We start from the raw sequence: 13,954 nt of genomic DNA on the forward strand, positions 1-13,954 counted from the left end.
TTTATTGCTTTATTCATTGACAATGCATGTTACGCCTAATACGAAACATCATCAGATTGACCCGTATAGTGATGTAAGTGGGCTTTTGGGTGCCATGAACACCTGATGACCTAGCAGGTCTTTGTAGAATAGACCAGTGGATACAAGGCAGGATCAGTTCTGTACACAGTCCGTCACATGGTGAATATGCTGGAGGCGCCATTCTTTGTTCTCTGTACTGAGCAATATTTAAGTTCAGTCCAGCAACAGTGTACCAGACCTGAGGATGAAGAACAGTGGCTCAAGTGTATCTATTATGTGATGGACTATGTACAGGCCTGATCTTGCCTAGTATCCACCAGAATACACTACACAGACATGCAAGGTCACTGGATGATACACTTTTAACATAAGATGTGAGCTTATACTTACTTTAATTTATTTTACTATATATTACGATGGCAATCAATTTTTATTGATGCATTAATTGTGGAACCTAAAATCCCACTTACCAACACTATATTGGTCAATCTGAAGATACCTTGTATTAGACGAAACATGCATTGTGAATAAATAACGCAATAAAATCAATCCAGCAACTGAGACTGTTGTTTCCACCACATTCTGCATACTTGTTGCAACACCAACATATCATGAAGTGGAAATCTTTTTACTGATTTATTATACCTTTGATGATGAGGTCATTATAGACATAGTTCAAGCTTAAATTGGTTAACGAAGGGGAAGGAAATCAGTCCTGTACTTTCCAGAGGAATCAACTCAGAATTTGCCTTAACTGATTTACAGAAACCAAATAAAAACTACACCTGGAAAACCAGAAGGCGATACCAACTGACATTATTTATCAGAGAAGTAAGATTTAAGGAGTCTCAATAACTACCTGTCATGTAAACATGTGCATATTATTCTAGACTTTTAAGTTTCTATTAACAGCATCTGTTAGTGTACCCAAGACAGAAGAGAAAATCAACTGAACATTGGGTAAAGCATGAATAATTGGAACAGGACTGACAGGTAAACAAATTTAAAGATACAGATGAACAAGACAGAAGAGGAAATCAACTGAACACTGGCTGAAGCATATATAATTGGAATAGGACTGAAGACAAATAAATTTAAAGATACAGATGAGTCTTTAGCTTTAGTAATTAAAAAACATGAATGTCTATCATTGGGTTGAGGACAGGGCTGATCAAAAGGCATCTGCACAGGTGCCGAAGTAACGAAAGGTCACTCCAAACTCTCGATCAGGAGTAAAAAGTGTGGTTTTCTGACTCAAACATTTTTCAAAATTAGATTTGTGTTCAGAACTTCGGACACAGTAGAGACAATTGTAAAAAGAAAAAAATTCTGTAGCATTTCTCATTAGGATGGACTGCAGCAAATCTAGTTCCATAAATATGTGCAGCAAAGAACAAAACAAAGACTCCAGAATAGTAAACTGATTTGGAAACCCTTGAAGGTTAGTAAAATTTGACAGATTTTACAAGCAGAATTCTGATTATTTATTGACTTGTCTTACATAATCTTTGAAAATGTTGGTTAGAAGTGACAGTAATATGTATACTACAACAGCTTGTGAAGTATATAGGCAAAGGTAAAGCTGTCATCAACCCAAAGGTTGGTTTGAACAGTACAGTGCTTTACTAAGCAAGGTCCTATAGGAGTTGGTGTGCCCTTGCCTTCCTCCAACCTTGGAAAATAACTTATGCAGCCAGTTACTGGGGATTCCACAGTTTAATGCGCACACTGAACTACAGTGTCACTCAGAATTTTTCACACTGACAGATACAGCCAAAAGTAAAAAAGTGATATGCGACAGATAAAAAATGTATACAGGTTGTCTCAGGAGGAATGGTCAATATTCAGGGATATGACAGGCACTCTCATCTGAAGCAAAAAACTTCATATGGACATGTGCCCAATTCCGAAAGGTTTTTGAGACAGAACAAATTTTACATCTGTTCTCGGGCTAGTGCTGCACGCATATGTATCTTACCAACCCGACCTCTTTGACACTTTATTCTAGTCCAGCCTACCTCTTTGCTTTCAATCCTCTTGCTTAGGATGTCTTTCTGCCATTACACAAGCCCACTGAATGTGCAGCTGTCCATGACGTGTAGTGAGTTAAATAGTGCATGTAAGTGTATCAACAGCAGCATTGCTTAACTGTGCTTGTATATTCCTGACTTGTTAAAACACCACACATCTACACTAATGAAGAATATGCAGATATGGTGCATGATAGGACTTCTCTGTTGGTAGGGCTCCTGCTGCTGCTGCTGCTGCTGCTGCTGCTGCTCATGATGATTACTGTCGGTGTTTTCCGACGAGTCGAATTCCTGATGGTAGAGTGTTTGCCAGAGTATTCAGCATGTTGCATGAAACAGGTATTCTTCCAAGTGCCCGTTTTTCTTCTGAACGTGTAGTTCAACAACCTGTGCAGGAACAGCAACACACTGCTGAAATCTTGCAGTGCAGTCATATTAACAGCATACACTGACTTTCTGCACGTATCAATGTGCCACGAACTCGTGTGCAGTGAGCACTACATGCTGGAGACTTCTAGCCATTTCACATACAATGGGTCCAAAACAGTCATATTGGTGACACTTCCACATGACTTCAATTTTGTCACTAATTCAATTATAATCACCATGTTTCCATTAATACTATTCACTGATGAATTCATGTTTACACGGAATGGAATCAACAAACACGTAATAGTACAACAAAAAAAGATGACCAGTTTCAGACTGAGACCCATTTTCAAATCATCGTAACACAGTTAAAAATGGTATTTCCAAAGATCTGAAAACCATGTAAGAAATGTGCAATGAACAGTTACAGCACATTTTTGACATGGTTTCACATCTTAGGAAATATTATTTATAACAATGTTATGATGATTTAAAAATGAGTGTTGGCCCAAAACTATAGCCATTGAGTGGGGGTGGGAGAATAATTTGCAGCTTTGGGCGTGTTTTTCGCTGTGTTGATTAGCCGAAGTTGCTGACCCACAGCTATTCCACCATACTGGAAGCTCACAAACACGTAATAATCGCTACTGGTCGCAGAAAAATCCATATACTACAGTGGAAACCAATTTCAAGCTCACTCCTTGATCAATGTTTGGTGTGGAATGATTGGTAACATGTTGTTAGGTCCAGTCATTTTACAAGAGTGAACAATGGAATAAAATAACTTGCACTTTCTGGAAAATTTGTTTGTTGAACACTTTGAGAATGTTTCTTTGGCCACATGGACTGCAATGTGCTTCTAGCACAACAGAGCCCCTTCACATTTTACCAGACATGTAAGGAACATCTCAACTGTACTTATTCTAATCACTTGATTGGTCATGGGAGTACAATCAACTGGCCACCCAGATCACCAAACCTTAAGCCATTAGAGTATTCCAGAATGAGATTTTCACTCTGCAGCGGAGTGTGCAGCTGCAGAGTGAAAATCTCATTCTGGAAACATCCCCCAGGCTGTGGCTAAGCCATGTCTCCGCAGTATCCTTTCTTTCAGGAGTGCTGGTTCTGCAAGGTTTGCAGGAGAGCTTCTGTAAAGTTTGGAAGGTAGGAGACGAGATACTGGCAGAAGTGAAGCTGTGAGACCGGGCGTGAGTCATACTTCGGTAGCTCAGATGGTAGAGCACTTGCCCACGAAAGGCAAAGGTCCCGAGTTCGAGTCTCGGTCGGGCACACAGTTTTAATCTGTCATTAGAGTATTGTTTATGGGTTTAGATTAAGTCTCAGGTATACAAATGAAATGTGAATACATGAGGTGAACTGCTTGGTTCCCTCATTAAGGGCAAAGGGACTCAGACAAGCAACACTTCCAAGAGGGCACAAATGCGTTGAAGTTTATGGCGAGGTATTTGAACATTTACTGTGAACTGTACAACAGCTGTAAATTGAAGGATACAATAAATCTTAGAAGTGAATGTGTTAAAAATATGTATTCTTTGATTGATACTTTGAAAAATACGTGTTGCAATTTTTACTAACCGATGTACATGCATAAATGATACAGAAAATAAATAACAACGCATATTAAAAGTGTTCTATCTTGGAAACAGTTCTGAATTTCCTGTCATATCCTTGAATACTGACCATTCTAACACAAAACTGGTACAGTTGGTATAACTAACAAAATTAACGGATACACTAAAAAATCTTTTTAGAATTTTAATGAAATAAACACATCTGTAATTTAATTTACCTCCAAAAACATACAAATGTTGCTTCAATATCACACCGCAGGCACCAGAGTTCCGAGGTGGATGTTCACCTGTTGTTACTTCCCGGTCCCTGGAAAATACATCAATTGATGCGTCAGGTTAGAACAGCTGATTATGGTGCTTTCTAACACGATCTATCAATGAAGTTACATTATTTACCCCAACTTTTTAGATTTTCTTTAAATACTGTTGTCTAACAGCATCTAGTTATGGAAAATTATTCTGACTATAATAAGGTGCCTGACTGGGGTGCTGCTCTGAGAGATGATGTAACCAGTAACTACAGTACAAGAGGAACTAACCAACTTTTTGAAGTCATAACCTTAGAACACCAAGAAGGAAAAGAAGTTAAAAGTGACTATATGTTAAGCCCAATCGACAGAAGGAAAGAGAGCTCAAAACAAGGACTTCCCCTCGGACAAAGGTCCTCAAAATATGTCATAGAGACAGCCAAGTTCCGAATCAAAGATTAAATATCCTTTGCTATATTGCTACAATGGATAAAAAGTAAAATGTGGTTGATAACCCATGCGTTGTTCATTACAATAGCTGGTAACTCAGATGGCAACCACACTGAAACATAAGCGGTTAAAAAGGGCACAGGGTCAGGAAATGGCGAACTGTCAAATGTTGATAACAATGAGAACAAAGTGGTGGGGGATCACCACTTAACAAATTGTGATGGCTAAAAAGACAGTGTCCAATATGCAACCTTACTAAACTGATCTCCTCACGACAAGGGCCACAGGGAGACCGGGCAACCGCTGGGAGAAGTTTAGTTCCCCACAGCTCGTTCCCATGAAGACAATACACTGGTAGTGTGTCCTTGGGAAGCAAGTCCAAGATGAACACGGACTGCCACATAAAGCCAAGGCTGTGAAGAGTTCACACCCATTGGGCACGTGGCAGGCAATGTGAAGATACGTTGCCAGAGCAGTACTTTAAAGCGAACTCCGGGGGGTAACAGAGAAGAAGTGTGCACCTGATACTGGTGGTCAAGGGAGTCATCAAAAAAGAGGGCATAGGATGGGTGACCGGGCACGGCAGACAAACAGTATGGATATCCGCTGCGCAGGACATCATGCTGGTAAGATAGTGGTAGTTCAGCGGCTTCTGCATACAGACTCTCATTCAGGATAGTGTAAAAGGCACCAGTGGCAAAACATATTCCACAATCATGATTTATGTTAAGATGGTGTAAGAAATGAAACAAATACTAACAAAGAGATAGAGGGGCTGGACAGTACTTACCTCAGCTCAGAACAGCCGATAGGTACACAAAACAGAAGAGAAAATTTACATTCCTAGCTTTTGGAACTTTGTTCCTTCATCAGGGAGGAGAGAGGGGAAAAAAGGGAAGAAGGGAAAGTGGATTCAGTTACTCACAACCCAGGTTACGAAGCAACAGGGAAAGGTAAACAGGGAGGGTTTACCTTTCCCTGTTGCTTCATAACAGGGAGGGTTTAGCTTTCCCTGTTGCTTCATAACCTGGGTTGTGAGTAACTGAATCCACTTTCCCTCCTTCCCTTTTTTCCCCTCTCTCCTCCCTGATGAAGGAACAAAGTTCCGAAAGCTAGGAATGTAAATTTTCTGTTCTGTTTTGTGTATCTATCGGCTGTACTGAGCTAAGTACTGGCCAGCCCCTCTATCTCTTTGTTAGTAGATGGTGTAAGCAGGACAAACATGCAGAGGAATAAACAAAATGCCCATAGTCTAGTTCCGAACCTTTCCCTGTTGCTTCATAACCTGGGTTGTGAGTAACTGAATCCACTTTCCCTTCTTCCCTTTTTTCCCCTCTCTCCACCCTGATGAAGGAACAAAGTTCTGAAAGCTAGGAATTGGTACAAAAGGAGGAGGGCAGTCCAATGCACTACACAGCAAATACCTCTTAGGACACATAGGACACTGACGGACTGGGTACAGCGTGCAGTTAGGTTAACACATGTGGGAAGCCCAAGAAAGTTTCCTAACAAGCATGAGCCTCAGGAATTTCATAGTGTCAGCAAATGGAAGAGCAACAGGCCCAAGACATACAGACAGTGGAAGAAACCCATTGCACCATCAGAAATTCATACAAACAGTTTTGTCAGTGAAAAAGTGAAAGTCATTGTTGACGCTCCACGAGTAAAGGATGGTAGAAACATCGCTGAAGATGCCACTCGAGGAGACAAGGGCATGGAGAACTGCAACAGGTAGCAAAATCATCAATGAAAAGGGAGGCGGAAGACAGGCCATAATAGGGTTAATGGCTATAGCAAAGAGGACTACATTCAGGAAGGAGCCTTGAGGCACCCTGTTCTCCTGGATAACGGTGTCTGAAAATGCCAAACCTACACGTACCTTGAAAACTCAAGCTTTTAAAAATTCCTGAAAGAAATGGGGCAGGTGGCCTCAGAAGCCCCACGTGTATAGAGTACGGATGATAGCAGTTCTCTAGCAGGTGTCGTAGCCTTTCTCCAAATCGAAAAACATTGCCACAGTCTGGTATTCTCCAGAAAATCATTCATGACATGGGTTGAAAAAGTGAAACGATGGTCAACTGCAGAACAACGTGCATAAAATCACATCGTACAGTGGTTAGTAGACTGCAAGGCTTGAGCCACCGTACCAGCCGGCCACGACTAATATATTCTGTCACCTCGCAAACACAGCAGGTGAGAGAAATGGGGTGGTAGCTAGATGGAAGGTGTTTGTCCTTACTGGGCTTAGGTATGGGTATGACAGTGGCTTCACAACAGCATCTGGGAAATGTGTAATCTGCCCAAGTGCGATTGTACGTACAAAGGAGAAAGTGCTTGCCTGCAAGAGAAAGATGCTACAACATCTGAATCTGAACATCATCTGGCCCTGAGGTGGAAGATCGGGATGAGATGAGAGCACGGTCTAGTTCCTTCATAGTAAAGGCGGCATTGGAGCATTCACAATTCTGAGAGGAGGAGGATAACACCTGAGCCTCCTCCGCTTGTTTCCGAGAAAGGAAGGTGGGGTGACAGTGGGTGGAGCTTAAAATCTCTACATAATAGCACCCCAAGATGCTTGAAATAGCAACAGGGTCCACAATGACATCATCTGCTACGATCAGGCCAGAAATCGGGAAATGGATCTCAGTCCTAGAGATTCGACAGAGGTTGCCACTCGTGACAGATGAGGGAGTGAAATTGTTAAAAGAACTAGTAAATAAAATCCAGCTAACTTTTTTTGCTATCCTGAAGAATGTGACGACACTGTGCATGCTACTGTTTATAACGAATACAATTCACCATTGAAGGGTTATGGCTAAAAATGCGGTTAGCATGTATCCGTGTGTGAATTGCGTCGTGGCATGCCTCAGTCCAACAGGGGACTGGAACACAGCATGGTAAAGAAGAAGTGCTAGGTACGAAACATTCTGCAGTAGTAAGGATAATGTTCATAAGGTATTCTGCCCGGTCATCGCAACTGGGGAAATGTTGTTTGTTGAAGGTCACCGGAGAGGAGTAAAGCCTTCAGTCGCCCTTAGCAAGCTGCCTATTGGGTTTACACACAGGTGGTGTAGGAGTCAGCATCTACTTCTACACAGATACTCTGCAAGCCACTGTACGGTGCACGGCGGGTGGTACCCTTACCGCTATAGTCAGTTCCCTTCCTGTTCCACTCCTAAACAGAGCAAGGGAAAACCCACCATCTATATGCCTTCGTATGAGCTCTAATTTCTCAAATCTTATCTTCTTCAGCAAATTGATAGCACACAGGAATTGGTCGCTTGAGTGTGTGTTGAGTATGAAATGAAAATGGGTGCTCCAGTGTTAAGACAGATAGAGTTGAGCTGATTGAGAAGGTCAGCCAAGAGGGAACCTCCCAGACAAGTTCTTGGAGAGCCCCAAAGGGGACGATGGTTCTTAAGGTCAGTGAAATGGGCTGGAGTAAGTCTGCCCTGCTGACAGCGAATGATGAAGTGATGTAGACATTGCAAAGAGAAAAGGTGAAATGAGGAAGGAAAATGTGGACTGCAACAGCTTGAGCTGGGTGGTCAATGAGACGGTTTGGCTATGGACGTCACACCAGAAAAACAGCCTGACTCTCCCATTCTGCAGTAGTAAGGATAACGCTGTCTGCAGGAGAATATCAAAGCAGAACGGAATGAAATGTGAGGGAGCAAAGCTGTTGTGAGGATGCAATTTTGTTTTGTGGAGACGGAAAATGGATGGTGCGATTCCAAGAGCAGCCGTAACTCCTCCTTGTTGTATCTAATACCCCAAATGTTCCACCGGAGAAGAGTCATAATGGGGAATGAGGAGGAGAGAACAAATGAAGGACAGTCACCTCAGTAACTGCCGAGTGTCACCCTTTGAGGACTCACTGCTACAGGGTGCAGAGGCTCGAAGATCTTGTTCTACGGAGCGTCGACATTCTTCCTGGGTTGGCCTAGAAATTCTAGGGCAAAAAAAGGTAGGTGGTGTGCACCAGCAAAATCGAGGACAGCTGGGTGAGGGTGTGATGTGGCGACACAGTTGAAGAGTATCTTTGAGTCAGGGAAGGAGAATACCGTTTGCCTTCGTTCAACTTCTTAGAGCCTTTACGGTTGGCAGATGGAGATTATGACATTTGTTGATTCAAGGGACATAACAAGTCTTTGCAGGAGTGTTCCTTTCATCCTTTCCATCCTGCCAGTTGAGTAGAAGGTGATTTCACCCCCAGAAGCGGAGACTTGGTAGCTCGTTGCACAGCGGTAGGAGGAGGAGACACGGGTGCTACCATGATACTGGATGATTTCACAACTGCAGAACTGAATTGGAAGTCGCAAGTCTGCACAGCCACGTCCTTCGAGGAGTGAGGTATAGCATTAATGGTATTGTAAGTGCTAGATGGAAAAATGCAGGGCTTTTGACTAGCCAGCAACTTGTGAGTAACACAGGAGTGTACTTTTTCCTTCACCCACAACTCATGGACGGCCTGCTCATCGAGATACATGGGACACTCGTGGGATCACTCAAGCGACTGATTCTAGAATATTCCTCAAGTGTGTGGAACCCATACCAAATAGGACTAACGGGGCATACTGAATGTATACAGACATGGGCAGCACAGATGGTGACAAGTTTATCTGATCCATGGGAAAGTGTCACAGTGATACTGAAGGAACTTACATGGTAGACTCTTGAAGACAGACGTAAACTATCCCAAGAAAGTCTATTAACCACATTTCAAGAACTGGCTGTAAATGATGACTCTAGTAATATACTACAACTCCCTACACATAGCTCACATAGGGATCGTGAGGATGAGATTAAAATAATTACTACACATGCAGAGGCATTAAAATAATTATTCTTCCCATGCTCCATATGTGTACAGAACGGGAAGAAATCCTAACAACAGGTACAATGGAACATACCCTCTGCCATGCACTTCAAGGTGGTTTACAGAGTATAGATGTACACTTAGATAAGGTGGCGTGGTCACCATTACAATTGATACAATGGGGTGAAAAGGTGGGAAATCACCCTTGTGAGCATCTGTACCACAAAGTAACACATTTGGCTATGTTTTGACACGACATGCGAGTGTGGTTATAACTTTGACACTAGCAGCAACGCATCGGGTTTGGCATGTATGGTCGGACTGTGATGACTTCATAACCTGCCGTAATCTTTGATGGAAATGCTACTTGATCAAATGAGGGAAAAGGAGTGCTTGTAGGTGCTAAGATTGCAACATCTGTTTTCATTACCTGATGGATTGCATGTGACACCCTGATTAGAGAGATAATTTTGGATTTATCCCTAGTTCATACCATGAGCAACCGAGTGTAAATAACACCACGTGAAGAATCCACTGTATGGTGGGCCTCGACACGAACAGGATAGACATGGAGGAGCAAAGCTGTCAGCAGTTGTTGGGCTTGAAAATCACAAGTATCCAGAAGCAATGTCCCACTACATAAGTGAGAGCAGGATTTCACATGGCCTACAATTGCATCGACACCTCTCTGAATAATACATGGGTTAACCATAGCAAAGAACTGACTTCCTTTGGAGTGTGATAACATGAGGAACTGGAATGCAGCTGTGAGAGTCTTTGAATATTTCGCCTCATTCCATTTACATTTTATAAACACAGAATGAGACTACAATTGGCTCATTGCATAAAAATTCCCCGTGATTGCTAGTGTCTCTAGGGCGCACTCCATCTAACTGGGGGTTCCCTCAGAGGGGGGCTCATCTATCTTAGGTGAATGTTCACACCTCAGGTCACACCTTCCGAACTCCAAACAGATGAATCAGTTGGCTATTGGGAAGGTGGCAGCACAGGCAATCACCTCTCCCTGGGGCTGGCCTGTACCAGGAGTTATGAGTGAATCCTACCTGTTGGCCCGAGGCTGAGAATTATGCCATTACCCAGTCACCTGCTACGTGTGAAACATGTAGGCTGGCCTCCAGGAGTGCACAGGGAGGAATAAGAAACAAAGAGAGACCTCAAATGCTGAAGTGGAGGAAGGGTAGGAGATGGAGAATGAAGAAAGAAGGAAAAAGCTGACAAGAGACTGTTCTGATACCTGGCTATCAAAATTTCAGAACGCATTCCCAAAGATACACACGACATCTTCCCCAGGGAAGGGCAAAAAGAATAGCAGGAAGACAGACATGCAGCACAGAAAGGAAAGAGGTGCTGCAAAGGCTGGAGACCCATGGTAGGCAAGCACAAACTCACCAAAGAGTGGTGAGCCTCCTGGGAGGAGTTCTGGTTAGGATGGCAGAGACACATATGCACTCGAGGAAGAGATTGAGACTGCAATGACAGATTCCAGTGCTCTTTCAAGCAAAGAGCTTCTGTATGCTAAAATCTGTACCAAAAAGCAAACACCTATCCCCATTTTAAAGTTATACAACATTATTCAACAAATGGTACTGCCTTGAGTAAGAGTGTAATGCGTATGAATCCATATCTCATCCAAACAAACCAATTGTGATATTTTAAAATTGATTAACACAACATCAACATCCTAGAAGTACATTCTGTCACCTTTCCCACTGCTACAACCACTTGTTTTCCTCCTAATTACCATCAAATGTACTGATATCACTGCATATTACGTACTTGCAATCTTACGCAACACCATTACTTTAAACTACAATGAGGTGCTACATAATTAAGGTTGGAGTCAATTTTGGGAGACTGTGATAAATAGCCACACATGTTCTGTCATGCATTGTAAATAATTAAACAACATACCAGTCAGGACTGGCTCTCCCAAGGCTGTCAGTAGTTCTAATGGACTATTGTCTACTCCAGGTGCCTTGTTTCGACTTAGATCTTTCAGTGCTCTGTCAAACTCTTCATGCAGTATCATATCTCCCATTTCATCTTCATCTACATCTACATCCTCTTCCATTTCCATAATATTGTCCTCAAGTACATCGCCCTTGTGTAGACCGTCTATATACTCCTTCCACCTTTCTGCTTCTCTTCTTTGCTTAGAACTGGGTTTCCATCTGAGCTCTTGATATTCATGCAAGTGGTTCTCCTTTCTCCAAAGGTCTCTTTAATTTTCCTGTAGGCAGTATCTATCTTACACCTAGTGAGATAAGCCTCTACATCCTTACATTTGTCCTCTAGCCATCCCCATCTGGTGGATACAGGTGAAAGACCCTCAGACTTCAAGAAGAATATAATAAATCCAATCCCAAAGACAGCACGTGTTGACAGATGTGAAAATTACTGTACTATCAGTTTAATAAGTCACAGCTGCAAAATACTAGCGTGAATTCTTTACAGACGAATGGAAAAACTGATAGAAGTCGGCCTCGGAGAAGATCAGTTTGGATTCCGTGGAAATGTTGGAACACGTGAGGCAATACTGACCTTACGACTTATCTTAGAAGAAAGATTAAGGAAAGGCAAACCTACGTTTCTAGCATTTGTGAACTTAGAGAAAGCTTTCAACAATGTTGAGTGGAATGCTCTCTTTCAAATTCTAAAGGTGGCAGGGGTAAAATACAGGGAGCAAAAGGCTATTTACAATTTGTACAGAAACCCGATGGCAGTTACAAGAGTCGAGGGGCATGAAAGGGAAGCAGTGGTAGGGGAAGGGAGTGACACAGGGTTGTAGCCTCTTCCCGATGCTATTCAATCTGTATATTGAGCAAGCAGTAAAGGAAACAAAAGAAAAGTTCGAGTTCGGAGTAGGTATTAAAATCCATGGAGAAGAAATAAAAACTTTGAGGTTCGCCGATGACATTGTAATTCTGTCAGAGACAGCAAAGGACTTGGAAGAGCAGCTGAATGGAATGGACAGTGTCTTGAAAGGAGGGTATAAGAATAACATCAACAAAAGCAAAACGAGTATAATGGAATGTAGTCGAATTAAGTCGGGTGATGCTGAGAGAATTAGATTAGGAAATGAGACACTTAATGTAGTAAAGGAGTTTAGCTATTTGGGGAGCAAAATAACTGATGATGGTCGAAGTACAGAGGATATCAAATGTAGACTGGCAATGGCAAGGAAAGCGTTTATGAAGAAGAAAAATTTGTTAACATCGAGTATAGATTTAAATGTCAGGAAGTCGTTTCTGAAAGTATTTGTATGGAGTGTAGCCACGTATGGAAGTGAAATGTGGACGATAAATAGTTTAGACAAGAAGAGAATAGAAGCTTTCGAAATGTGGTGCTACAGAAGAATGCTGAAGATTAGATGGGTAGATCACATAACTAATGAGGAGGTATTGAATAGGATTGGGGAGAAGAGGAGTTTGTGGCACAACTTGACTAGAAGATGGGATCAGTTGGTAGGACATGTTCTGAGGTATCATGGGATCACCAATTTAGTATTGGAGGGCAGCGTGGAGGGTAAAAATCGTAGAGGGAGGCCAAGAGATGAATACACTAAGCAGATTCAGAAGGATGTAGGCTGCAGTAGGTACTGGGAGATGAAGAACCTTGCACAGGATAGAGTAGCATGGAGAGCTGCATCAAGCCAGTCTCAGGACTGAAGACCACAACAACAACCACAATTAATAAGTTCACACCCTATCTGAATCCAGTTTTGACATATGTGAACATGGACAACAACAATGTGTTGGTTCACACAATGTACATGGATCCACCTTAACTAATCTCTCTAGCCGTATGTCTCTTCTATGTAAACATCACTCTTCAACATTCTGTTCCCTTACCTTCACATTTATTTATTTCCTACTATCTCCTATAGGTTATCTTTTAGTCTTTTCTTTCTATTTCTCTTGAATACTATTTCTTTCAGGTGCAGCTCACAGTTTATATACTGGGGAAACATGAACATTTATCAAACAGAACTAACACAGACTTTGGGCTGCACTACTCTCTGTCTGTCACTGCAACCGAGATTTAAAGGGATGGGTGTGAGGGACGTAGACACTAATATCACACTGTACCCAGAAGTTTTCATACTGTATCTTCTTTCCATTTCACAATTAACTAATAAATAACATCAAATACTAACTCCAAGATAAGATCTATAAGTAGTATATTTATCTGTTGATGTCACATTTCCTGACACTTTATCATAACAAAGTGTACTAAAAAAAAACATGTCATAAACCATTCTGCAGCACAGAAGGGGACCTTAGTTGATTTTGTCTACAACAAAATTAATTAAGATAAATAAAACAGGCATTAATTGGTGGCATGTCTTGCAGATATCTTTAATGTGGTGTATGTCAGCTTCTGTGCATGCTTAATTTTTTTATG

General features: G+C 41.9%; 1 protein-coding gene across 3 annotated transcripts in view; it reads right to left on the reverse strand.

The window, feature by feature from the left end:
• The window catches only part of LOC126210494 (kelch domain-containing protein 2-like), a 124,945-nt gene that overhangs the window by 74,230 nt on the left and 36,761 nt on the right, over positions 1 to 13,954 (reverse strand). For all 3 annotated transcript variants that reach the window (XM_049939729.1, XM_049939728.1, XM_049939727.1), the window contains one exon: positions 4,231 to 4,319. In XM_049939729.1, the coding sequence (XP_049795686.1) occupies positions 4,231 to 4,319 (89 nt within the window). The remainder of the gene's footprint in view (positions 1 to 4,230; positions 4,320 to 13,954) is intronic.

Source organism: Schistocerca nitens, chromosome 10, assembly GCF_023898315.1.
Source record: "Schistocerca nitens isolate TAMUIC-IGC-003100 chromosome 10, iqSchNite1.1, whole genome shotgun sequence".
NCBI lineage: Eukaryota > Metazoa > Arthropoda > Insecta > Orthoptera > Acrididae > Schistocerca > Schistocerca nitens.